The 27078-nt window shown below is 44.1% G+C and overlaps 1 protein-coding gene across 1 annotated transcript in view; it reads left to right on the top strand.

The window, feature by feature from the left end:
- The first annotated feature begins 7032 nt into the window (after positions 1 to 7032).
- Positions 7033 to 27078, top strand: part of HAT1 (histone acetyltransferase 1) — a 37375-nt gene continuing 17329 nt past the window's right edge. Inside the window, exons 1-5 of the mRNA XM_075284148.1 lie at positions 7033 to 7107; positions 12464 to 12535; positions 13656 to 13731; positions 14740 to 14860; positions 23992 to 24171. Of these exons, the coding sequence (XP_075140249.1) occupies positions 7101 to 7107; positions 12464 to 12535; positions 13656 to 13731; positions 14740 to 14860; positions 23992 to 24171 (456 nt within the window). The 5' untranslated portion in view covers positions 7033 to 7100. The remainder of the gene's footprint in view (positions 7108 to 12463; positions 12536 to 13655; positions 13732 to 14739; positions 14861 to 23991; positions 24172 to 27078) is intronic.

The following is a 27078-nucleotide window of genomic DNA, read 5'->3' as shown; positions in this document are numbered from 1 at the left end:
CACTCACATAAGGAAATTTTTTCAAGCAAGGTACTTCAGAGAAGGAGTGAACTTACCATTGGTGCAACCTTTGCAGCTACACAGGGCCCACTAGGTCTTCAGCCCTATCACCCCGATAGCAGTTTTCTACTATTAGATTGCAGGACTTCATGGCTAATGATTACTGATGGATTATTGGAAAAACATAAGGGGGCGCTCTACAGAGAGATATTAGAAAACAAGGGGCGCATTGCTGTTCATACCTATGGGGACCTCAGCTGTCTGTCCATAGCTGCTCGGGAGAGTCAGCGAAAATAGCTTAATAATAATGATGTATTAATACATACCAGGCAATGGCTCCAGTGGACATATATATCATCTAGATAATGTTATTAAACAGATTACCAATTGTTATATAATTTGCAAACCGTCCCCTGATTTTGCGGTGATGACATTTACAGCTTTACAAACAGATCTCAGAAAGAATTTTGTGGTCTTTTAACTGCTGTGAAAGACGAATTAATGTCTCCGGGGAAGATCAAACAGGACACCACGGGGCTTTTCCACTACAAATCTCCTAGTATGTTTCTCTTTATAAAGCAATCAAGTGAAATATAGGTCGCAAGACTAGATTGCTTTGTGCTCTCCTTCAGGATTGTATTATTATATTGTATACAATCAATAAAGCTCTTTTTGCCTGATACTATATTGCAATTGGTACACTGAGAGATTGAGATGTGATGTGAGAGGTAAGAGATGTGCTATGATGCACCTCACATTGCAGAATGGGCAATAACTCAATTGTTATTGCAAATCAATGTCACATACTGAGAATAGTAAAGGAAATGGTGAGATTTCATTGCATTATATACCTGGCATATAAGCAAATTGCCAGAATGTATACTTGAAAAGAAACTAAATATCCTCAAAGATGTGTTATTCAGGGCAGATTAAGAGTACTATGGGCTGTTCAGAAAATGTGACCCCCCCTCCTTCATTCACACCCAATATCCCAGTAACAGAATAATATCCTATAGTGGTCCCTCTTCACATTATAATGTCCTACAGCAGCCCCCCATGCAGTATTATGCCCATAATGGCTCCCACACTGTATAATACCCCATAGTAGCTTTCAATACAGTATAAAGTTCCATAGTGGCCCCCACACAGTATAATGCCTTATAGCAGCCCCCCACGCAGTGTAATGTCCCATAGCAGTCCCCCACGCAGTATAATGTCCCGTAGAAACCCTCCACTCAGTATAATGTCCCATAACAGTTCTCCATGCAGTGTAATGTTCCATAGCAGCTCTCCATGCAGTATAATGTCCCATAGCAGACCTCCATGCAGTATAATGTCCCATAGCAGCTCTCCATGCAGTATAATGTCCCATAGCAGACCTCCATGCAGTATAATGTCCCATAGCAGCTCTCCATGCAGTATAATGTCCCATAGCAGATCTCCATGCAGTATAATGTCCCATAGCAGATCTCCATGCAGTATAATGTCCCATAACAGACCTCCATGCAGTATAATGTCCTATAGCAGATCTCCATGCAGTATAATGTCCCATAGCAGCTCTCCATGCAGTATAATGTCCCATAGCAGCTCTCCATGCAGTATAATGTCCCATAGCAGCTCTCCATGCAGTATAATGTCCCATAGCAGACCTCCATGCAGTATAATGTCCCATAGCAGCTCTCCATGCAGTATAATGTCCCATAGCAGCTCTCCATGCAGTATAATGTCCCATAGCAGCTCTCCATGCAGTATAATGTCCCATAGCAGATCTCCATGCAGTATAATGTCCCATAGCAGATCTCCATGCAGTATAATGTTCCATAGCAGCTCTCCATGCAGTATAATGTCCCATAGCAGCTCTCCATGCAGTATAATGTCCCATAGCAGCTCTTCATGCAGTATAATGTCCCATAGCAGCTCTCCATGCAGTATAATGTCCCATAGCAGCTCTCCATGCAGTATAATGTCCTATAGCAGATCTCCATGCAGTATAATGTCCCGTAGCAGACCTCCATGCAGTATAATGTCCCATAGCAGACCTCCATGCAGTATAATGTCCCATAGCAGCTCTCCATGCAGTATAATGTCCCATAGCAGCTCTCCATGCAGTATAATGTCCCATAGCAGCTCTCCATGCAGTATAATGTCCCATAGCAGATCTCCATGCAGTATAATGTTCCATAGCAGCTCTCCATGCAGTATAATGTCCTATAGCAGCTCTCCATGCAGTATAATGTCCCATAGCAGCTCTCCATGCAGTATAATGTCCCATAGCAGCTCTTCATGCAGTATAATGTCCCATAGCAGCTCTCCATGCAGTATAATGTCCCATAGCAGCTCTCCATGCAGTATAATGTCCTATAGCAGATCTCCATGCAGTATAATGTCCCGTAGCAGACCTCCATGCAGTATAATGTCCCATAGCAGACCTCCATGCAGTATAATGTCCCATAGCAGCTCTCCATGCAGTATAATGTCCCATAGCAGCTCTCCATGCAGTATAATGTCCCATAGCAGCTCTCCATGCAGTATAATGTCCCATAACAGACCTCCATGCAGTATAATGTCCCATAACAGACCTCCATGCAGTATAATGTCCCATAGCAGACCTGCATGCAGTATAATGTCCCATAGCAGACCTCCATGCAGTATAATGTCCTATAGCAGACCTCCATGCAGTATAATGTCCTATAGCAGACCTCCCTGCATTATAATGTCCCATAACGGCTCTCCATGCAGTATAATGTCCCATAGCAGCTCTCCATGCAGTATAATGTCCCATAACAGACCTCCATGCAGTATAATGTCCTATAGCAGACTTCCATGCAGTATAATGTCCCATAGCAGACCTCCATGCAGTATAATGTCCTATAGCAGATCTCCATGCAGTGTAATGTCCTATAGCAGATCTCCATGCAGTATAATGTCCCATAGCAGCTCTCCATGCAGTATAATGTCCTATAGCAGACCTCCATGCAGTATAATGTCCCATAGCAGACCTCCATGCAGTATAATGTCCTATAGCAGCTCTCCATGCAGTATAATGTCCCATAGCAGATCTCCATGCAGTATAATGTCCCATAACAGACCTCCATGCAGTATAATGTCCCATAGCAGCTCTCCATGCAGTATAATGTCCCATAGCAGACCTCCATGCAGTATAATGTCCTATAGCAGATCTCCATGCAGTATAATGTCCCATAACAGACCTCCATGCAGTATAATGTCCTATAGCAGATCTCCATGCAGTATAATGTCCCATAACAGACCTCCATGCAGTATAATGTCCTATAGCAGACCTCCATGCAGTATAATGTCCCATAGCAGACCTCCATGCAGTATAATGTCCTATAGCAGACCTCCCTGCATTATAATGTCCCATAACGGCTCTCCATGCAGTATAATGTCCCATAGCAGCTCTCCATGCAGTATAATGTCCCATAGCAGATCTCCATGCAGTATAATGTCCCATAACAGACCTCCATGCAGTATAATGTCCTATAGCAGACCTCCATGCAGTATAATGTCCCATAGCAGACCTCCATGCAGTATAATGTCCTATAGCAGACCTCCATGCAGTATAATGTCCCATAGCAGACCTCCATGCAGTATAATGTCCTATAGCAGCTCTCCATGCAGTATAATGTCCCATAGCAGATCTCCATGCAGTATAATGTCCTATAGCAGATCTCCATGCAGTATAATGTCCCATAACAGACCTCCATGCAGTATAATGTCCTATAGCAGATCTCCATGCCGTATAATGTCCCATAACAGACCTCCATGCAGTATAATGTCCCATAACAGACCTCCATGCAGTATAATGTCCTATAGCAGCTCTCCATGCAGTATAATGTCCCATAGCAGATCTCCATGCAGTATAATGTCCCATAGCAGATCTCCATGCAGTATAATGTCCTATAGCAGAACTCCATGCAGTATAATGTCCCATAGCAGATCTCCATGCAGTATAATGTCCCATAAAGTTTCCCACACAGTACAGTATTGCACAGTAGAACCTACACACAATGTAATGTCTCACATTGGTCCCTATGGTAATAAAATGAAAAAAAAGCACATACATACAGATGACTGAATCGATTTTATTATGAATTTTTAGGGGTTCACCACTCACAAACTACTTTTATATTCTGGGTCTCTTCAGACCCTCCTAGTATAATAAGTGGAGGCCCAGAGAATGTAAGTAAACATAACAAACCCTTTTTTCACCTCTCCTGCGCTCTGGTGCAGGTCCCTGTCCACTTCTGGCTTCCTGAATAATGTCAAGGACTGCTGAGGCCACTTGAATCTATGCACAAAGACATCAGTGTGACGAACATGACTGCTGAGGTCCAATCAGAGGCCTAATAGGTCTCTGACATCATTCAGGAGTCTGGTAGTGGCCGAAGAAAACAGGACCCCATACCGGAGCCCAGGGGTGGTGAATAACACTGTTTATTATTTTTACTCACATCCCCTGGTCCTCCGCTAATTATAATGATAACAGATCCGGTTCAGACATGTTTGGTCTAAATGAAACAACTAGGAGAACCTTGTGAATATTTGCAAGACGAAGTCTGTTAGCAGGAAAATCGGTATCAAGCTAATGACTTCTACACTTTCCAAAGAGGTCTTTCTTACACTATGTTCACACCTGCGTTTTGGGTTTCTGTTAGGGGATCTGCTTGGGGATCCCCAAAATGGAAACCTAATCTGCTTAAAAAAGTGGTTATCAGAGGTAACCGCAGACGCCATGTACTATAATGGATTCCATCAGGTTTTCTACTGTAAAGGGGGCGAAAAAAGCAGAGAGAAGGGGCCACATGGTGGCTCAGTGGTTAGCACTGCAGCCCTGCAGCACTGGAGTCCTGGTGTTCAAACCACGCCAAGGGCATAAAACCATATGCAAGGAGTTTGTATGTTCTCCCCGTGTTCGCATGGATTTCCATCCCATATTCCAAAAAAGACATACTGATAGGGAAAAAAATGTACATTGTGAGCTCTATGTGGGGCTCACAATCTACATTTAAAAAAGAAAAAAAAAAAAAGAGAGAGAAAAGCGCAGCATTTTATTCTCATGCAAATTAGCTGAATAGGGCTTTAGGCGTGTTTCTTCTCCACAAGGGCTTTAATCTTTGTTCTAAATATGTTCCCCAAACTGCAAACAAAGTGGGAGATGTCACTCAAGCAATGGGGCTGGAGCAACAGGAGAAGAAACGACCCAAAAGCCCTTTCACGAAAATGGAGCGGCAATGTAGAATAAGAAAGACAGCTTTGGAAAATTTAGAAACCCCCTACAGGATACCGTCATCAGTTTAAACCCCCAAAAAAGTTTGGGGGGTCTATTTTTACACAAGGCTAGGTTTAGATGGCGACTTTGGTTGCAGCAGTTCACTCAAGGATCACCCTGCAACTCCTTTACTAATGTATGTGAATGGAGTCACATCGCAACCCCAAGGATGCTGCGACTTCAAGCACTGCTGGATTTTTCTGTGACTAGAATTTACTAAAACTTGGGGTCACAACGTGACTCCATTCACATGGCAGAGATGTTTGGTTGGAGCTAAGGCTACATTCAAACCTAGGCCAAGTTCCTGTCAAACCCTGTAAACCCAAATTTTTTGTCCCACGATTTCAGAAAATAACATAAATCCAGTGGATCTCAGTATGGATGATAGAGTCCTTCAGGACCCTTCAGTGATCAACCAGAAGAATGGAGACAAGGACGCAGATATGAACATGCCTGTTGGAGACTTGGTTGTAATGTCTGCCTGAAATGAGCGGAGTTGCAGCACTTTACACGATGGACATCAACGGATCCGTTTTTTTTAACATTGAGGTCTACGGAAGGTGGATAGAAATGGATTACCAACAGATACTAATCCATTTGTGTCCGATTTGCAATCTATTTTCCCTCTTCATTCTCCTCTATGTATGATCAGAATGAAGATGAGGAGGATTTGGCCAAAAATGGACACAGAAGGACAGTTTTTTGATGGACACTCATTGACGGCTCTCTCAAAAACGATGGATTATGGCATGTGCTGTGTAATCATTTGTGTCTGTGTTTTGACAAATCAGTTTTTTTTCAGACTATGGGTGGATACCAGGGACAGATGTGAACATGATGTTAAATGGGGTCAGCCGGGCTTTGTCTGTAACCGCTATTCTAGGCCCATTTTCATTCAAGGAGTCCACTTGAGAACCCCCCAAACGGAAACCTATATGCATTAAAAAGTGGTTACCTAAGGAAACCTGCAGACTCCATAGACTATAACAGGGTCCATGTGGTTTCAGCACGTAACATGCGGAAACGTGCTGCTTGCATTGTATTGGGTTTCCGTCTGGGTCTGCATAGGGCCCCCGAAAGATGACCCTGTCCACTTAAAAAGCGATTATACGCGGAAACCCGCATACTCAGGGGCGTAACTACCGCAGAGGCAGCTGCCACAAGGCCCGGGACATTAGGGGGCCCGTTTTTTTTTTTTTTTTTTAATAGGCCGTTACCGGCTGAAGTTACTGCAGCCGGTAACAGGCCCTATCTACTTACCGATCCTGGCTGGGCCGAGATCGGTAAGTGACACCGTGGGCCCCACAAAGACTATCATTATACTTGGGGGGGGGGGGGGGGGTCATGTCAAAAATTCGCCACAGGGCCCCGCCATTCCTAGTTACGCCACTGTGCATACTGCCTGGTTTCCGACGGTTTTATACTGAAACTGGTGGAAAGAAAAGCCCTCCCTGCCACAGTGAAGTTTCCAACACAAGTGTGAATTCAGCCTTATACTTATAAATGTCACAGGAGGTTAGAAGTGTTGATATGGAGTCTGAGAATACTCTGGACCTCCCCTCAGTATAAATCCTCAGCCTCAACCGCTTTCTACGCCACAAACAACATACAGACAGGCAGCCACCGTCCACGCACATGACTGCACCGTCCACTTATAGCAAAGCGTTAACCCGGTTGCTTAGTAACCCCAGGCCGCTTGGTAAACAAGCCTCAGAGGCAGGAAACGGAAATACGTCACGATGTCACGTGATCGGCAGAAGGCGCGGGTTGATTCGCTGTGGTCTCCTGACGTCTCTGCAGATGAGCAGACATGGCGGGTAAGTTCCAGGGCAGCGCCGCTTATAAGATAAGGCTACAGGACGGCAGGTAACTCTCACCACAGCTGGGTAGCCGGTCCTGTGTGCCAGCGAGGGTCTGCGGGTGACTGAGGGGTCGCTAGCCGCGGTGGTTGTCAGCTTCTCCTGTCACTCAGGACAACCCCCCGCCTGCGCCATCTCCCGCCAAATGTCCTGACTCTTGTCTGGGGCTGTCTGCTGACTTTCCCGGGAGATTGCTGCTCCAATGCCGGCTGTCTGTATTAGTTCTAGTGCTATACAGAGACGCCTGGGCCGGACATGATGCAGTAACAGTATACACTCATACAGGGGCCTGTGCTGGAGACTTCTATGTGACTGTAGTGTAGCCTGCACTGTACCCCTCAGCATGGCGCCTGCAGGCAGAGGGCTGTTACTGTAGCTTGTACCTACTACCTCATGTCTGCCAGAGCCTTATTGTTTGGGCATCTTTCCTTTTGCAGGCCGTGCCCTTCTACCAGTCTGAATATGCATTTAGGCGCTGTTCACATGACGTAAACTTACGATCAGGTGCGGCCTGTGATCTGTGAACAGTAGAGCGGCTTCTCCTTTTTGACAGCTCCGTTTTTAGGAACCCACCGTTTTCATTGAAAGTCTATGGGGGGTCCCTGAAAAAAAATGGATTAATAACTTGCCTACATAGAATGCTGGGTGATTTGTGCCTAAAATAAAGTCTCAGATTTCTTCAAGCTTAAGGCTGATTCTTGTTTTTTAATTTCATTTTTCATGTCTTTGTTTATAGGAAACATGGGAGGTTTGTATGGGACTCTACATGGCTCCTAGGTCTTTATGGACCAAGGTTTAGGATCCCGTATAGACCTGTAGCAAGACCATCCGTGCCCACATCAAAATAAACCTAATCTTTAGGCTAAGGCCCCACAGGACTATCTGCAGCTATAAAGCGCTGCGGGAAAAAATATGCATCACCGTTTTTCCCGCAGCACTTTAAGCAGAAAGTTTGCAGAGTTTTCCTTCACGGACTTTGTTTCAATTATATCTGTGGGGAATCCGCCGATGTTTCCATAGATATAATTGACATGCTGCGATTTCCAAAACTGTGCTGGTCTTGGAAATTGTGGCAAGTCCCCGGTTTTTACTGCAAAGTGGGCATGGGATTTGCAAGAATCCCATCCACTCTGCAGTGACTGTAAAACGCTGAATTGCAGCGTTTCCGAACTGTGGGGCCGCAGCCTTATACTTACTTAGTGTTGTATTGCATCAGACTCATCTCTGGTGCTCCTGTTGCTTTGCAGATCTTCAGTGAAGCTGGGGTTGTCCACTTGGTCTTGACTGAGTATGTGTCAGATGCCCGGGGGCATGCGCGCTGAAACTGAGATGTACTCTCTTGGCTTCACTGAAGAACTGTACTGAACATGGGTTAGTACGGTATAAGTGTTTTTATTTTTACTGTGGGCAGAGATGACACTGAAATATTGTTTATTTGGAGACCAAACACCCAGTCTATAAGGCCCTTTGAGTGGTTTTGTGTCCCAAATCACCCTGATAGGTTCCCGTTAAAGAGTACCTTTCATGTCCTCCTACGTATACCGCTAGAAAGCAGAATTCAGTGCATTGCTGGCTTTCCCAGTATGTACCGTGATAGAGGAGATATTGTTAGTTTTGGCACCGATATCTCCCCGCTGTTAGAAGGGCATTCCTCCTAGCTCTTTGCTAGGCTGTGAGTAAGGCCCCCTGACTGTGCTGTAACATAGCTCTGTACTGTCAGAGGAGCGGTCTTTACCACTCAGTGATAACGCTGAGCTTTGAGGAATGCTTCCGTATAAGTTTATGGATGATTACGGTCAGATGTGTCGTTACTAGTGATGACACTAGACTGTGCGTAATGCCCTTCTGACAGTGGGGAGATATCGGTGTCGAAACTCCTCACACTGTCTGCTTTCTAGTGGTATATAAAACCACACTTTCATGAAGACATAAAAGGTCCTTTTTAAAGAGATTGTACCATTAAAAACCTTTTGTTTCTCCCTAAGGGTGCATTCACACTACTGATACGCTGCCTGATTCTGAACGTTAAAACACGTTCAGAATCAGCGCGTATAAATGGGAGCCGGCATACGAGCGCTCCCCATTGAAATGAATGGGCTGCTTTTTTTCCTATTGGTTTCAATGTGATATGCGCGTATCACATTGAAACTAATAGGGAAAAAAGCAGCCCATTCATTTCAATGGGGAGCGCCCGTATTGAAATGAATGGGATCTGCTTTGTACGCGCTGATTCTGAACGTGTTTTACGTTCAGAATCAGCTCAGCGTATACTTAGTGTGAATGCACCCTGACACGTCAGAATAGCCTTAAGAAAGTCTATTCTTCCCCACCCCGCTGTTCAGTTAAAATCCCATTTTCCGCCGGTATGCAATTGAGTTCTCTTGCAGCACTGGGGGCGTCCCCAATGCTGTGAGAGAACTCTCCAGCGCCGCCTCCATATTCTTCAGGAATGGGGTCTTCACTGCGTCTTCTTCCGGGGGTTGGCTTCAAAATTCTAGGCCTTGGACCAAGAGCAATGCTGACTGTGCATGCCCGCCGGCCACAAGAAAATGGCCGCTTACAATACCGTGTCCTGGCTCTTCCCCCGGCTTCATCGTCCTCTTCTTCTGGCAGGATTGGTTCAACTCTGGCACGTGCGCAGTATTGCTCCCTCCGGAGCGCTAGTGCGCACACTCCAGCGCCATTTTTCTCAATGGCATGCGCAGTACACTTGTATAGTTCTAAGGGGAACTCAGTATGCACCGAATTTGAACCATTCACGCAGGAAGAAAAGGACGATGAAGCCGGGGAAGAGCCAGGACCAGAGGGCATACCTGAATTATCAAGAAACTCAGGCCTTTTAATAAATCAGGGGCACAGGCAAAATTGTAATCTACACCCTGTATAAATCACCATTAAACTGGCATATGTTATAATAAATGTCTAACCAAGGCTTCTGTAAGATGGTGCAAGAAAACTAGCTTAGACGGGAGAAAAATGAATATGAAAATATAGGAAAACCCTTTTTAGACTGAGGCCCCACGTTGCGGAAATGCATCTTTTTTTGTTGTGGTTTTTTGAGCCAAAAGCCAAGAGTGGCTATAAAAGGAATGGGAACTCTAAAAAGTTCTTATACTTCTCCCTTCTGCTCATTCCATTCCTGACATTGGCTCAAAAAAACGCAACAAAAAAAGCTGTGTTTCCACAATGTGGGGCTTCAGCCTAAATGCTGTATGCATATTACCATTGTAGAGTCTCCTGAGCTGTGACCGTATCAGGACGTTATGCAGTTCAGGCTTCAAACCTGCTGCTCCTGGGTACATTTATATGCCATGGCTGTTCTGCATCACAACCAGCCATGTTGTGCACACTCTGTAGCCTCGTTGTGCATGCTCTGTAGCCTTGTATTCCTCAGGCGTGCACCATAAACTGTTCCTGGCTTTATTGCACATGTCAGATATCCACTTCTGACACATGGGCAGTGCACTTTGTTATAAGGAGCATTTATAGGCTCGGAAGGATGCTGGTAGTGATGTAGAAAAACCAGGGGATATCAGTCAATCCTGAAGGAACAAGGGTTATAACTTTCATTATAATCCTGTCTGTGGTCGCTGCTAAGGGTATGTTCACATCAGCAGCAAGTTATGTGTAGTTTGCAGGGCCTTTCTGGCTTTAATTAATGAGTCGAAATTTGAGAGTCTTTATTCACATGAGTGTGCCGGGTCCTCGGGTGTACATTGAACCTGGACAAAATGGGTAACTCGTTTTCATGGATCCTTCTTGGACTTGAGTCTATTGAAGGATCTGGGAAAACTGCCCTGGAAATGGCATGTCTATTATTCTGCAGATAGGGGAAAATGGCTAGATAAGTGAGAACATTGCTCTTGTGTGTACAGGGCCCGATGTTTGTAAAATCAGGACGTCTATTAGCTCATTTTGCCATACTGTAGGGATCTTATACACTTGTCTGCACATATGTTTCGTACTACACCTAGCATTTTGATTCAGGCTAAGCCATGTTGCAGATTTTGTTGCGGTTCTTTGAACCAAATCCAGGAGTGGATTGAGCAGAAGCGAAAGGTATAAGAACTTCCTAGAGATTTCCCATTCCCTTTGTAACCATTATTGGCTTTGGCTCAAAAAACAGCGACAAAATCTGCAACAAAGAAAGCTGCGTTTACACAATATGAGGCCTCAGCCTTAAAGGAAAATGATCTTAGATGGGTTTTTCAGTTCAATTTTTTTGATACCCTATCCTGAGGATAGATCATTCTATGTAGTGAAGCCGTAATTCCATCGTATAGCTGATGTGAATCAGACATCGCTCAATGTAAATAGTGAAGGGGTCACAGCAGTCATACAAGTGCCTCGGCCCCTTCAAACAACGGATCAGCGGACACCCTGGGTGTCGGACCCCCACTGAACTCTTATTGATGGCCTATCCTAAGGAAAACTGTGTTCACTCAGGGCAGGTTTGTTTTAGAAACTTCTGTAAATTAAAATTAGCACTACACATTTGAATTGACTTGTTTCTGCAGCATGTTCATAGATGTTTATGAACCGCTTTTAGATTTATTAAAGGGATCCTATCAGTCAGACACAATTTTTGTAGATACCATGTCGGAATTGCCTTAAGAAAGGCTATAAGTCTCCTACCTTTCGTCGTCTTCTCCGCGCCGCCCTTCGCCTACAATCCCAGTTCCTGTTGGTATGTAAATGAGTTCTTTCACGTCACTGGGGGTGGGCCCCAGCGCTCAGACAGCTCTGGGGGTGGCCCTAATGCTGCGAGAGAACTCTCTCCAGCACCGCCTCCTCTTCTTCAGCAGCGTCATCTTCAGCCTCATCTTCCGGCGATGGCTTGTAACTTCTAGACCTTGGGCAGAGCAGACTGCGCATGCCCACAGGCCACAAGAAAATGGCCGCTTGCACAGTATTGTAACTGGCCATTTTCTCGTGGCCTGTGGGCATGTGCAGTATGCTCTGCCCGAGGCCTAGAAGTAAGAAGACACCGCCGGAAGAGGAGCCTGAAGATGACGCTGCTGAAGAAGAGGAAACGGCACTGGAGAGAGTTCTCTCGCAGTATTTTGGACGCCCCCAGTGTTGCAAGAGAGCTAATTTGCATACCGACAAGAACCGGGATTGTAGGCGAACGGCGGCGCGGAGAAGACGACGAAAGGTAGGAGATGAATAGCCTTTCTTAAGGCTATTTTGACGTGGTACCTACAAAAAATTGTGTCTGACTGATAGGATCCCTTTAAATTTCTGTAAGTCACATGTGAACATTCTCTTATTCTTTTCAACCTGCTCATGCCTCATGTTTGTCGTTCCGTCTTAGGTCTCAGTAGTATGGAAAAGAAGTTGGCTGAATACAAATGTAACACAAATGAAGTCATAAAGTTAAAACTTGGTGAGTAATTTGCATTTCTCTCATATATATGCTCGCTCGAGCAAGCAGAGCTTGTGTATAGCATGGAAGTGGGTAGAAAGCTGCTGACAGACTTCTCTTGACTGATTTTCCTAAGAACCCAAAAATTGGGCAGTTGAATTTCTATGGCTCCATACTTACGAGGGGCAAGGCAGCGATTCTGCATCAGAATGCACTTGAATGTTACGCAGAGTGAGATCCAAGTGTCTGTTGTGATGCACTCTCCTTTATTGGGGCTTCCAATCTATTCTGTTCTGGTGTAACAGAGCAGGATAGGCCTTGCTCTATTATCATTGGAACGAAGAATCAGGTGCCCCCCTCAAGAGATCATCAGACTGTACATTGGGTTGTGTGCACTAGGCCTACATGTTTGACAATAGGGCGTCTGATGCTCCATTATGATGATTATAGAGTAGGTCCTATCATGTAATGGATAGTAAAGCCCCCATAGAAATGAACAAATCACAATAGGACTTGGAGGTTATTCGGTTGCATTCCTTTGAAAAAAAAAAAAATGTCCTCCACTCAGCCCACACACTCAGTTAGTAAATCTGCCCCACCGGGGCCGGAAAGGGGATGCAATGGGGGGGCCCGGGCCCGCACTGCAGGTGGGTCGCGCAAAGCGGTAACGCTGCCGCGGACTAAGTCGCGGGTACTTCTAGTCTGTCAGTAAACCTTAAAGCTGCACGTTAAGGACAAGTGATTGTGTACAAATCAGGGCTGTGGATTTGCAAGGCCAAACCACCAACTCTGACTCCTCTATTACTACTTCTCTGACTCTGAATCCCTTACATATGGCTGATAGCCATGGTCAGTAAAAATCCTCAAATTCATTTCAAAGCCAATGATTGAATTTCTATGAAAGTAAATATGTAACAAACTATACATCTAATTAACTATACATTCTTAATAATTATATAATTCATTTTATTTCTATGCCATAGTTGGTAACTTTTTCCTCGACTCCAACCAGAATTGGTCCAGACTCTGACTCCACAGCCCTGGTACACATACATGTACCCAAGCCATATGAGTGCTTCAGTGTGCTTTTGTGGGTTTTATAAATCTTTAACACTTTCTTCATCTGTTTTTTTTTTACTAGTGCGCTTCCCTGAGGACATTGATGATGAGAGCACAACATTCAGCCCAGAGTTTAGTCACCAGATATTTGGAGATGAGTAAGTACTGTAGAAAAACGCTGGAAAATAGGCTTTAATAAAATGAATAGTTAAGTTCAAAAAATTTGTAAAGTAGATTGTACTGTGTGAGCACAACTGTATTCATCTAAGGGGCAACACGGTGACTCAGTGGTTAGCACTGCAGCCTTGCAGCGCCTTGCAGGGACATCATCTGCAAGAAGTTTGTATGTTCTCCCCTTTGTTTGCATGGATTTCCTCCCGTTCTACAAAAGACATACTGATAGGGGGGAAAAAAAGTACATTGTGATCCCAATATGGGGCTCACAATCTACATTAAAAAAACAAACAAAAACTGTATTCATCTACATTACAGTGATACAATAGAATTTAAAGGGAGTCTACCTCCACCAAAACCACTTCTGCACCACTTATATAGTGTTGTAGGGCTGGTTAGTGACATGGTGACCATACCTTTTGTGTGTTAAAGTGCAATCTTGGCAACAAGAAAGTTAGATGGATGCCAATAAGCTGTTCAGTGCACCTGTAGTCACCACACATCAGAGATGACAATCTTTAAGGAAGGGAGTAGCGACCACAGATATCTGCAGGGGCATTCAGCAGAGTTCTCTCAGTGTAAAAATCAGCATGGCAAAACCCACCTTTTGACTTTAAAGAGCTTGAAATCCATCTGTATAACCCACAGCACGAATAGATATGGGTTTAAGGCTAAGGCCCCATGTAGCAGGCTGCAGGAAACGCATTGTGAATCGTGGTGGAAATGCATGAAAACCACCAATATGCTCCTTGTTTCAGTGAGGTACCATTGTTTGCATGAAAGTATTGTATAGTGTTACTGGATAGCATTTACTAAATCACTTTCACATGCAGCAAATCATGTCTTTGTTTTATGGAGACCCGGTGCCCTATATGTTGTGGATTTCACCTTTTGCACTAAAAAAAGAGTAAACTCCTTGTCAAAACCTGTCAGTAACCTTTTTGTGTATGTTGTTATTCCTAGTCATCTTCCACTTTCTTCTGTCTTTTCAGTGAGGTGGCATTTGGATATAAAGGCTTGCAGATTCTGCTTTACTACAGCGCTGGGAATTTATCTACTATGTTCCGTGTCCACTATACCTCTAAGGTCGATGAAAAGTTTGAGGGGATCCAAGTAAGTTACTTATCTCATGTCACGCCTTATGTAAAGGTTTTGTGAATAAAGCATTTTGATAGTGAAAAGGCTGCAAGGTCTGGAAGTAAGGTATATCACATTCTTTGTTGGAGGGAGGTCTGATTTAAATATTTGGGAATCCATGACTCACGTAATCTAAAGAAGCCTCTCCTCCCCAGACTTGAAAAAATTGACCCTTGGTCAATAGCCCAATTTGGGCAGCAGAAAAAAAAAGGTCTTTAAAAAGGCTCTATCATTTGAAAATCGTCATCCTACTAATATTATAAGTGTGAAAGTTTGTGAGTTTGGATGTTTGTTCCTCAATCACGCTAAAACGCCTGGACGGATTTGCGTGCAATTTTCCACAAACATAGTTTTCCCTTAGGATTGAGTCACAGGCTACTTTTGGTGCCACTAAACAACATGGCCTCCTAGCAGGAGACTCATAAAAGCAGGACTCCTAGCCCCAGCTATAGACTCACACACACTGCCTGGCATTTCCTGCCTCAACCTGCCTGCACACTCCTTACTGTCACCTCCGGAGTAGCCCTCACTCTACTCACTCACATAACACATCACATTGTCTGTATCACTACATACACACTCACACACACTGCCTGGCATTTCCTGCCTCAACCTGCCTGCACACTCCTTACTGTCACCTCAGGAGTAGCCCTCACTCTACTCACTCACATTTACATATAGCTTTCCACTATATAACACATCACATTGTCTGTATCACGACATACACAATACAACACATCACATTGTCTGACACAATACAACACATCACATTGTCTGACACAATACAACACATCACATTGTCTGACACAATACAACACATCACATTGTCTGTATCACGACATACACAATACAAAACATCACATCACATTTGCTAGCCCACCAAACTTTTTAAAGCACTTTTACAGTTTCACACGTCTGTGTCCGCCCAATTCTCAAATCACCGCAGACGAAGTCGTGGGTAAAAGCTAGTTTTAGATAAAGAAGAAAATGGTTGTTTTTGTACCGTGTCATGAACACACATCGCCATACAATTATAGAACAGAGAATGGACCTTCCCGTGCCAAAACATTTCTGCAATGAAGATCATAATATCACCAATGACATGAAAATTTTGATTTTAAGAGGGAATTTTAAATCAAGGAAACTGACTGATTCATGAATACAAGAGCGTGACCCTATTTAACACTCTGGAGAATGGAATGAATGTCTCACATGGGTTCATGTCATTCTATAGAAATCACTGAACTAAGACAGCCATAAAGATTAGAACCTGGGAACTGTGAATTGTTTACATGTTTATACTAATAAGCCTCTTCTCCTCATCCCCCTCCCTCCTGAAATCCTATCCCTATGTGTCCTGTTGTACATAAATATGCAACCTTCAGAAATTGTTCTTAGTTATATCTGAAGAAGAAGCCAAAGAGCTTTGAAACGTTATATTATGTCATCATTATAAGTTAGCCATTAAAAAAGGTATCACCTACTGAGGACTCAAGTTTTTTGTTTTTTTATATTTCATTTTAGAAAGTGATACGCTTGAATAGCCTTTATAAAGGCCATTCAGGTGCTGTTACTAGATTTTGAAAAGAACCACTCCCCCCGTTTTTTTCACATATTGATCAAACCGATATGCAAATTAACTTCTCGGTGCACCCTGGGCATTCCCCAAGCCATTGTGCACCCCCTACGTCATACCTTTGTAACGCCCCACCTTTGCTTGTGATCCTATGATGCCCTCCTCCTCCGTAGGTGTAACCACCTTCATTCTCTGTAGTCTCGATCCTGCGCTTTGAAATCTCGAGCATACGTAGTAGCTAGAGATGAGCGAGTAGTGAAATATTCGAGATTCAATATTCGTTTTGAGTAGAGCTTCAATATTCGACTACTCAATCGAATATCGAATTCATTATAGTCTATGGGAAAAAAATGCTTGTTTCAGGGGAAACCACTATTCGACTGAAGGAGAGTCTCCAAGTCCATGAATAGGAGGAGTGCTGTGCAGTTGCGCTGATATTCCATTCGGAGAGTCCCCCTGCGGACTCCTTTCGGATGGGAGGCAAGCGCTAATGTGAACTTGCTCGTCCTGTAGAACCAGCATTGATTAGTCGAATGCTATACACTATATAGTATTCCGCTATTCAATGCTGGTTCTGCAGCAGGCTCTTCTTTGCTAGTCAGGAGAGCTGGCATCTTGCGTTTATGCGGGAGCTGACATTTTCTCATAGGAATGCATTGACCAGCGTTGATTGTCCGGATGCTATACAGTGTACAGCATTTGGCCAATCAATGCTGTTTCTGCTGGAGGCTCGTCTGTGAGGAGGCGGAGTCTAAGATCGGACCACAGCAGTCTCCATCTAGACTCCGCCACATCACAGACAAGCCTCCGGCAGAACCAGCGTTAATTGGCCAAATTCTGTACACTGTATAGCATTCAGCCAATCAATGCTGGTTCTGAATCGAATCTTTACTGCAAATAGGAGTAGTATTCAAACGAGTACAAGTATTTCGAATACCGTAGTATTCTATCGAATACTACTCGCTCATCTCTAGTAGTAACGCTCCCTTCTGAACGCTACTGCACATGCCCGAGCCACATTTTCTTGTGTGCTTTCTTCCATTGTCCATAAGAAAATGGCGCTTGGACATGTGCAGTAGTGCTCAGAAGGGAGCGTTACTATGTATGCTCGAGATTTCAAAGTGCAGGATCGAGATTACAGAGAATGGAGGCAGTTACACCTTTGGAGGAGGAGGGCATCACAGGAGCACAAGCAAAGGAGGGGGCGTAACAAAGATGTGACGTAGGGGGGTGCACAATGGCTTGGGGAAAGCCCAGGCTGCACGGAGAGGTTCATTTGCATATTATTCTTACTGATATGTAAAAGGAAAAAAAAAGGGGGGAGGGGGGGGTCTTTTCAAAATCTACTAGCAGCACCTGAATATCCTTTATAAAAGCTATTCAGGCATATCACTATGTAAAATGACGATTTCCAAATGATAGAGACCCTATAAAATCCTTGCAAAGCTAAATGGGTTGGCCAGAATTTTTTAAAATGTGGCCACATAATGGCAGTCAATTTACTGCGTTCCACAGATCCGAGTTTCTGTCACGTGACACTGTCTGGAGCCAATTCACTGTTCTGGTGACATTCCATGCCCTCCTTCAAGCTGGCATTCACTACTTTGGCAAGGCACAGGACGTCAATCGGCATGAAAATATACAAAGGGTCCGTCATAGTTCTCGCTGCCCACACTCCACCTCCAGTCCCAGTACTTTATTAGAGAGAGGGGTTGGAACGCTGGAAACAGAGTGATGTGGGAGGCTGTAAAGCCAACCTGGAGGGACAGTATCAAGAGAGCAGAAGGATGGTGTGAAAGGAGTGGAGTGGGATGTAGTTATAGTCACAGCTGGAGCAAAGACTCATGGGTAGCAACAGCAACTAGAAACCATACAGTGGGAATTCATGGGATACAAGAGATGTGGTATTTGGGCTATAGTGAACTTATTAGTAAGCTAGGGGACAGTTTTTAGCAATTTTTTGATTTTTTTTTTTTTTCTTTTTGTCTGGAGAGCTCCTTTAAATATTTGTAATGATAGGTGACAATAGGGGTGACCGATTGGTCCCTGATCTGGTAGTTCAATTTCAACTTTTGAATAAATGGAAAAAATACAAATTCACGCTTAATCTGGTAAGGGACATTAATGTTCCCGGGGCACAATTTTGAGATCCTAGTGTCGACGTATTGGGACATAATTTTTATTTATTAATTTAAAGGAGCCTTGTCATTCAGTTAGGAAAAACATCTATCTATCTATCTATCTATCTATCTATCTATCTATCTATCTATCTATCTATCTATCTATCTCTATATATTTGTGACCAGAGGCTTCCCTGCTCTGAATTTGGCTGCTGCTCTCTGAGGGTTGTGACTTTTCTGTCTCAGGGGACATTGACGCCTCCTTTTTTTTTTTTTTTTTTTTTTTTTGGGATCTGTTCATAGCTTACCTTACCTTATCACAATCGCTAAGTTTTTTTTTTCCTGACTTCGAAGACCCTTGCCAGAATGGGGTTTACCGGACAAAATTTTTTTTTTTTTTTTAAAAAGGTCTGTTATTAACACATTGATAAAATTTAGTGCTTTCAAATACCTGTCACAGGGTTTTGAATGATTTTTGGCTTTCTCTGGTGTCCACTGCATTGTTTACATGGATAGCTTCCTGCTGTCTTAGCCTATAACTACTATGATGCATTGCAGTTCATTTCGATCCTGCCTCTCACTAACGCTCTCTCAACCTCCAACTCCAACCCACTCCCTTTCCCTAGCTAGCCCGTGGAGTACTAGCCCCACCTAACTAACTCAGTCCCCCAACCCTCTTCCCACCCCATCGTTCTTCCCTGTCTTCTCGTCCTGGAGATGAATTTGAGGTGCTGCTGTCCCCTCTTCTGCCTTCACCTGGGATCTGGAACTGGCGCCTGCACAGTAGAACACTGGCAGAAGCCACACATGCCCAATAGAACGCTGCTTGTGTTTGCTTCTGCAGCCATTCTACTGCGCAGGCGCCGGCTCCTTGTGAAGGAAGCAACGGCCAGTGAGGAAGTGAGCGATGAGCGTTGGTGAATGTGAGGGGTGAGAGGAGTACTGGTGGCCTCCTGTCTCTGTAAACAGCGAAATGGGACGTCACCGGGAAATCAGAAAATGTGCCTGGGGCAGTCACATGACCCCCACAGGCATATGGGTAAATATACGTTGTGTTTTTTTTTTGTTTTTTTTCTTTTGTAGGGTGTAAATTAAAAGTTAGGCAGGGGGAGGCGGTTGAGCTTAGTGGTGATGTTTTAATTTATCCTGGACAACCTCATTAAACTTTTTTTTTTTTTTTTAATGTTACAGTCAGTGAGTTTGGTCTGCTCACTCCCTCTCCTCCCCATTACTGTCCTACCCTCTCCTCCCCATTTCTGTCCTACCCTCTCCTCCCCATTTCTGTCCTACCCTCTCCTCCCCATTTCTGTCCTACCCTCTCCTCCCCATTTCTGTCCTACCCTCTCCTCCCCATTTCTGTCCTACCCTCTCCTCCCCATTTCTGTCCTACCCTCTCCTCCCCATTTCTGTCCTACCCTCTCCTCCCCATTTCTGTCCTACCCTCTCCTCCCCATTACTGTCCTACCCTCTCCTCCCCATTACTGTCCTACCCTCTCCTCCCCATTCTGACTTACAAAGGAAACTGTATACATAGTCCAATAACACCAATGTCTTAACGTAAATTGTGGCAACTCGGGTGGACGATGGCCTTGCCCAATTTTCTTTTCCACCTTTGCAAGTCCAGAGTGTGACAAGAGTTTGTAAAACTTTCTTAGAATGAGTAATCTCCTATAAACATCTTGTTTTTTTATTTTATTATTATTTATTTTCTGTGCATATCCATCACTTGACCATGCTTTGACCTGTATCAGACTCCAGCTCTTATGATATTTCTCAGCTTTTCCAATTGCTTTCTTAATAAAGTCTAATTGCAGTCAGTGTTTATCAGTATCCTTCTGGGCGGCCAGCTTTTTGTAACTTTTTTGTTGCCCATTTATTGGTAGGTTTCACTAACCTTGGAATAAGTATAGGAAGTGTAACAAAACTACAAAATAATAGATATAATCATAGTACTTCTACCGAGTGCTAAACTAGCCACTATTTATGGTGATATCATTACACCAAGGCACCTTGGAAATCGGGCAAATAAAGAAAAAGCAAATGAATGGCGATTGAGACGTCGGTACATAATCTAAAGTCCGGGGTCATCGGTCGGCAGTTCATTGTTCCCACTTGTGGGCAGAGTTTAGGAAAGGCAAAGCGTGTCTCTCCTTTCTCCGCCAGTAACTTACAGGGGTAAGTGAATGCCGATATAAGTGCCATTCATCTGCAGGTGCATTGCCTCAACTAGGGGATAATGGTTGAAAGGACAGGAATTAGTTGCATGTTGTATTAGCCTTTTGTAGCGTATTTTGTCTTAAGCATCTTAATTTCCCGGCTTGAATGGCGAGCGGCAAGAGTGTGGGGTTGCGAACTAATACTCATCATGCATGTAAACGGTGTGAAAGGGTTTCTTAGCGAGTGAACACAGAGTGTTCTTGTGTCAGCCCTTGTGGAAACAGATACAATACAAACATTTCAGCCGAACGCCACGTAGACTCCATTGAGTAAAAACCTGGCTCCATTGTCTCGCTGCCCTCCCATACACAGTGAGAACAGAAAGTCCCTGAATAGGGGTGCAAGCCGGTTTTGTTCCATAGACTGCTAGGCTTTTAGGGACTGCATTGAGGGGGGGCCACGTTTTTTTGTCAAGTTGAGACCAATTCATTATGTTTTATTGCCTGGTGAGAAGCCGTAATATGTTATTGTGAAAGTTCATCAAATATTCATGGTTTAAGATAAGTAGTAAATGTATTCATTCAAGTGGCCCTAGGGGATTTGAAAGGGAATATGGAGTCTGCTCAGCTGACAGTCTACAGGGAGACGGCGCTTGTTTAACAAGCTTACGTCTAATCTCTGATTACGGTTTGTCTGAGAGGATTTCCTCTTTTTAGTGTTGCCAATCTGCATAAAAACAACTGTTTTCGGAACGTGTAATTCCTTGTAATCCTAAATTGGAGATCTTGACTTGCTCTCCAGTTTTCCTAAATGTATTGTTAGTTGTTTTTTTTTTTATGTAAAATTCTATTAAACAAGGTTTTAGGGACTTTTTAGTACAACCGTTTTTGTTTTTTAGTCTCTGTTTTATGATTACATATTCCCCTTTGTCACCAAAGCAGGATTGCACCTGTCCTCGCCTGAAGAGGGTGAGACGTGGACTCTAGGCTAAGGCCAGTATATTTTTCTCGTACCCCTAGTCACCAGTCACATAACTCCCCACCGTATCATTTTTTATTGCAGTTATTGCACCAATGGCGCTTAATCGAGGGGTATAGAGTTGGTAGGCCAAACCATTGACTCCTATTTCTCCACCCCCCCCCCGAGTCCATTTCTTCCCAAAATTGATTTAGACTTTGATTTAGATAGGGGGCGGGTGTTTGATCGCTGAGGTCCCACTACTGAAATTAACACCAGTTACAGGAATGGGAGATCCAAGTGCCCTGTGTGTATGGCGTTCACAGGTAACTTGGCAGCTCCCATTCTTATGATTAGTGGGACCCCCTCCCAGAGATTGGACATTTGTCCCCTATCCTGTAGTATATACTATAACTTTATCATTCATTTGTAAATAAAATACACACACTAGCAATACCCGCGACTTCGTCCGCTTCCCCCTTCTCTCTGTGCGCGAGACACCTGCAGTGCGGGCGGGGCGCAGCAGCTATGGATATGCATGGCGCTGGAGGGGTACGGCGGCTTGGTGAGCTGTGAGCCACTCTCTCCCCCTTCCAGCCGCGATCCCGACACCCCTCCATGAGGTTGCTGTGTGCCTAGTGTCCCAGCGTGTATTGGGGCTGCAGACTGTGCTGCACAGCAGGTACAGGCAGGCATGGCGCTCGACGGGTACCCGGCGGGTTTGTGAACTTGGCTCCAGTGTGCCTTTCCCCTTCCCACCCCCGGGCACATGACGAACTCAGCTTTCCACAGTGTGGGGCACGCTCCAATGATGCCGCCGTGTCCGGCACTCCGCATATGTCCCGCCATCTTCCTCATCCCATGCGTCGACCGGCCTGAGCCACGATAGCCCCACTCCCTGCATCGGCCACTACAATCAAATGCCAGCGTGAAGGCTCTGTGGCCGGCTTGAGTATCTACACCTCCACCCTCTCCATCGCCTGCTCCAATCGGAGCTCAGGGTGATGACGTCCTCTCGGGTCCTTCAGCCTCCGCCGACCGTGCTTTCGGTGCTCACTGTTGTGAAATTCGCCAACTTACGTGTATGGTAAGGCGCCTATGTTTCCTTCCGCACGCCATTCTAGGTATGTGCAAAATCTTACTGTATAATTTGTTTGTTATACATGTGACATAAAACTTTAAGGGACCTTGATTGACTCCATTATAAGTAGAGATGAGCGAGTACTGTTCGGATCAGCCGATTCGAACAGCACGCATCATAGAAATGAATAGATGCACCTGGTACTTCTGCTTTGACGGCTGCTTAACCCCCCGCGTGCCGGCTACGTCCATTCATTTCTATGCGAGCGTGCTGTTCGGATCGGCTGATCCCAACAGTACTCGCTCATCTCTAATTATAAGTCATTGGAGTCTGTCAGTGGGTCCCTGGAGTGACAGATCTTTAACCTCAAAATGGATTTCATTAAAAGCGGGAACCATGTAACTAGTGTAAACATTGCTTACCATAGATTTTAAACTTTTTGGGTTTCTTAGGGACATTTTTTTAAGAGTTAAATATTTATGACTTGAATAGGTCATCAGTGTCTGATCTGTGGGGTCTGATACCTAGGGTTTTGTATATCTGCCATGTTTGGCTTTGCAGCTTCACTTCAATGAGACTGAGCAACAAACTGGTCACGTGACAAATGAACATCACATAGTTTGTGAAGCAGAAGTGCTACTATCACTTTGAATTGCTGATCTGTACAGGTACTGGGGATTGGACCCTCACGATCAGCTATTGATGACCTATTGTAAGGATAGATTAGGAGAACGTGTGTAAGTGCAAAATGACTGAACGTTACGTGTATGTGTTTCGTGCTGAAGTTTATATCTATTTGATGAGAAATGAAAATTGCTAATTTTATTTGTTACAAATATCCTACTATTTTATACCTACATGGAGACCTACATATGTCCATGCTAACTCCCTACAAACAAACCCTGTACATTTAGGTCCTGTAGTCCTTGTTCCTTCCTTTTTCCTCTTTGCTAACCTACTATATGCACATAAGCAAGAAGAAACAGAAATGTAGAAGGTAGACTTCAGGAGCTGACTACAGAATAAGTTTGTGGTCTGTTACCATGCAGACGCATAGATCTGAATAGCAGCTGAAGATGCAAAACTGTAGGATGTGTTTAGCAAGTAATTCATTTTAGATGTATTAAATAATTAAAAAAATGATTATATTTATGTTCATGATGTAATACCAGAGCACTAAAATATTGTAATACTTTGCAATTGACCATTATAACAGGCTGATGACGTAGAAAGCAAAATTCGTGAAATTGTCCCTCCTGGATTCTGTTGTGGGACAGATGACTTTGTATCATTACTGGAAAAGGAAGTGAATTTTAAACCATTTGGCCCTATAATACACTCCTATACGGTTTACAATGAAGATGCCGGGGAGGAAATCACTTACCAGATACACAAGGTGAGTAATAAATCCAAGAAAGCAAGACCTCTTGATCGGTATCATGTTTGAGGCTGGACTGACTTCACAGAGGGGGTTGACATGGTCATATTGTGTTTTTAAAGAGGACCTTTCATGACTTTGGGGCACAGGCAGTTCTATATACTGCTGGAAAGTCGACAGCGCACTGTCGACTTTCATGATCTGTGCCCGGGTAGAGAGCTATCGGTCCCGGTACCGTAGCTCTTCACATTCAGAAGGGCGTTCCTGACAGTCTGTCAGGAACGTCCTTCTCCACAGCAGCGCCTATCACGCTGTACAGTGAGTGTGGAGAGGAACGCCCCCACCCCTGGATAATACTCATCTATGGATGAGCAATGTGAGCAGAGGGAGAGGGCGTTCCTCCCCGTTCACACTGTACAGCGCTATAGGCGCTGCTGTGGAGAAGGACGTTCCTGACTGACTATCAGAAACGCCCTTCTGACTGTAAAAAGCTACGGTCCCGGGACCGATGGCTCTTTACCCGGGGCACAGATCGGGAAAGCCGATAGTGCGCTGAATTCAGCGCACTGTCAGCTTTCCAGCAGTATATAGAACTGCATGTGCCCAAATCCATGAAAGGTCCTCTTTAAAGTTTATATTTTCTATCTTTTAATCTTTTGCAGTTGGCAGGTTGTCTTATGTGGAAAAAATAATGCATGTACAAGTAGTGAGGAAGCTTTAAGTGATCTGTGATGGAGTCACAGTTATGGTATACATGGTGTAAACACTTGCCCTGTCATGGATAAGGAAGACGCAAACAGCTGTGATGCCATATATTGTTTAGTATAAAAGTAAGGGGACTGGTGATGTGATACAATATACAGCACTGTATATGTAGGTAGTCATGTGGAAGGGTATTGGCTTACAGGTGACACTAGGTTTACTATAGCCTTGGCTTTTTTGTTGTTTTGGTCCATGAACTGTAATGGGATCTATCAGGTGTCAGTTCTTTAAAACTGAAACCACCGGACTTACAAGTTGAACTTGCAGGTCTTTTGTTTGGCTGATGCTTGGTTCACATATTCGTTTGGTAATCCGTTCAGGGAATCCGCATGGGGACCCCCCAAACGGACTACCGAACGCATTTGCAAGCGCTGTGCAGTGAAAGCACACGGACCCCATAGACTATAATGGGGTCCGCCTCAAAATTCCGCTCCCAAAAATGGCTCCTGTTGATTTCAATGTGAGCCGCTCGCTTCTTTTTTCCCACTAGCTAGTAGCGGAAAAAAGAAGCGACATGCCCCTTCTTCCCACGGATTTCGTGCCCGAGACAGCCGCGGCACGAGACTCCCCCCCGATTAAGCCCATTCATTCTGGCCTAATTCGGAGTGGACTTCTGCGATGGGATGCTGGTGCACTGCATCGGCATCCCGTCGCCGCTGGCCGTGCGGTATTTTCACATGTGGAATCCATTTTCTGCCGTATTAACATACCTTTCTACTTGCAATAGGTTTTACTCAATTCAGTGCAGATCTATAGTTCAAATTCAAGTTATCTCCAGTGTATTTACTCTATTATCAAAAATAGAAGTTGCATAAATGAGCAACATAGATGATTCAGGACTTATCTGGGCTATAATGGTTTCACAAACCACACTTTTTGTTAGTCAGAAGCAGTAAACTCATGACGTCCACATTCAGTGACTAAAACGGAGACTAAGTGACGTCGGCTACACAAACAAGTCTTTGTGTGCAATGAAGTGGCCGTTCTCATTGTATTGAATAGATACTGCTAGATGTCAGCCGGGTGCTAAAAATACAGTTCATGGTCCTATAGCACTTTCATAGTTAGATGATAGAAGCCACCGAAAATAGCTTCAAGATTCTATTATATTAGAGGATTTTTCTGGGGGGGAAAAAAAAATCTGTTATAAATGGCTGAACATGGGGGACCGACTTTAACAAAATTTTCCCCACTGCCTGGTTCTCCGTTGCAGTCTGCTCTTTGGTATCTCCCAACACAGAGGCAATTTTTGAAGATATCGACACCTACTAGGGATTGACTCAGTAGGTATCTTCAGGCATTGCCTGTGTGTGTGTGTGTGTGTTAGACCATACGAGGAAGAAAGTATCGTCGGGACTGAGTAATGTTTAGCCATTTTAGGAATTTTTTTTTTTTTTTTAATTCCCCCCTCCTTTTATTAATCCTCCTACTAATATTATAAATGTAAAAGTTTGTGTGTTTGCTACTCAATCACGCAAACACAGCTGAAAGGATTTGGATGAAATTTGACACATAGATAGTTTGTAACCTCGATTAACACACAGGCTACAATTTATCCCAGTAAATGACATGGCTTCATGACTGTTATGAATTTATGTTCACATACTATATAACACTGCCCTTGCCAGCAGGAGAATCAGCTCATTGCAGTTTGCTGATAAAGCCTGGTCTTTACACATAGATACCACGGAGTCCATTTTGTACAAGTATTTGCATATTATCTGATCTACTCCAGTGCTGAGACACTGACATGGGAAAACGCCTTTAATCCAAATTGGCAGTTTGCCAATTTTAAACATGCCGAGAAAAATTCTAATTTGTCGCAAAACTCTAAAACCATGAGAGCTCGGCGTCAGTTGGCTCTTAGAGCAGCCAAAACACCGGAGCAGGCGAATTATCGAAGCCACCACCATGCTCATTACATGGCGTCCCAATGAGCTGCTGATATGCCGAAACAATCATGGGCACAGCGCGAGGAATGAGTTCCACAGTGGTAAACCCAATATAGGACAAAAATTTCCCAGTACATAAATGTCATAGTGATCACTTGTCCAGCTTAGTGGTCATTACTCTGAGATTGGCATGGGTCCGACCCCTGGCCGTGGTACAAGTTGGCTGTATAGAGCCAGAATCAGATGGCCCCATACACAGTGTAGTGTCTGA

The sequence above is a fragment of the Leptodactylus fuscus genome, chromosome 8, assembly GCF_031893055.1.
Source record: "Leptodactylus fuscus isolate aLepFus1 chromosome 8, aLepFus1.hap2, whole genome shotgun sequence".
In the NCBI taxonomy this organism is placed as follows: Eukaryota; Metazoa; Chordata; class Amphibia; order Anura; family Leptodactylidae; genus Leptodactylus; species Leptodactylus fuscus.
Note: the sequence above shows the minus strand (reverse complement) of the source record. Positions and strands in the feature narration are given on the sequence as shown.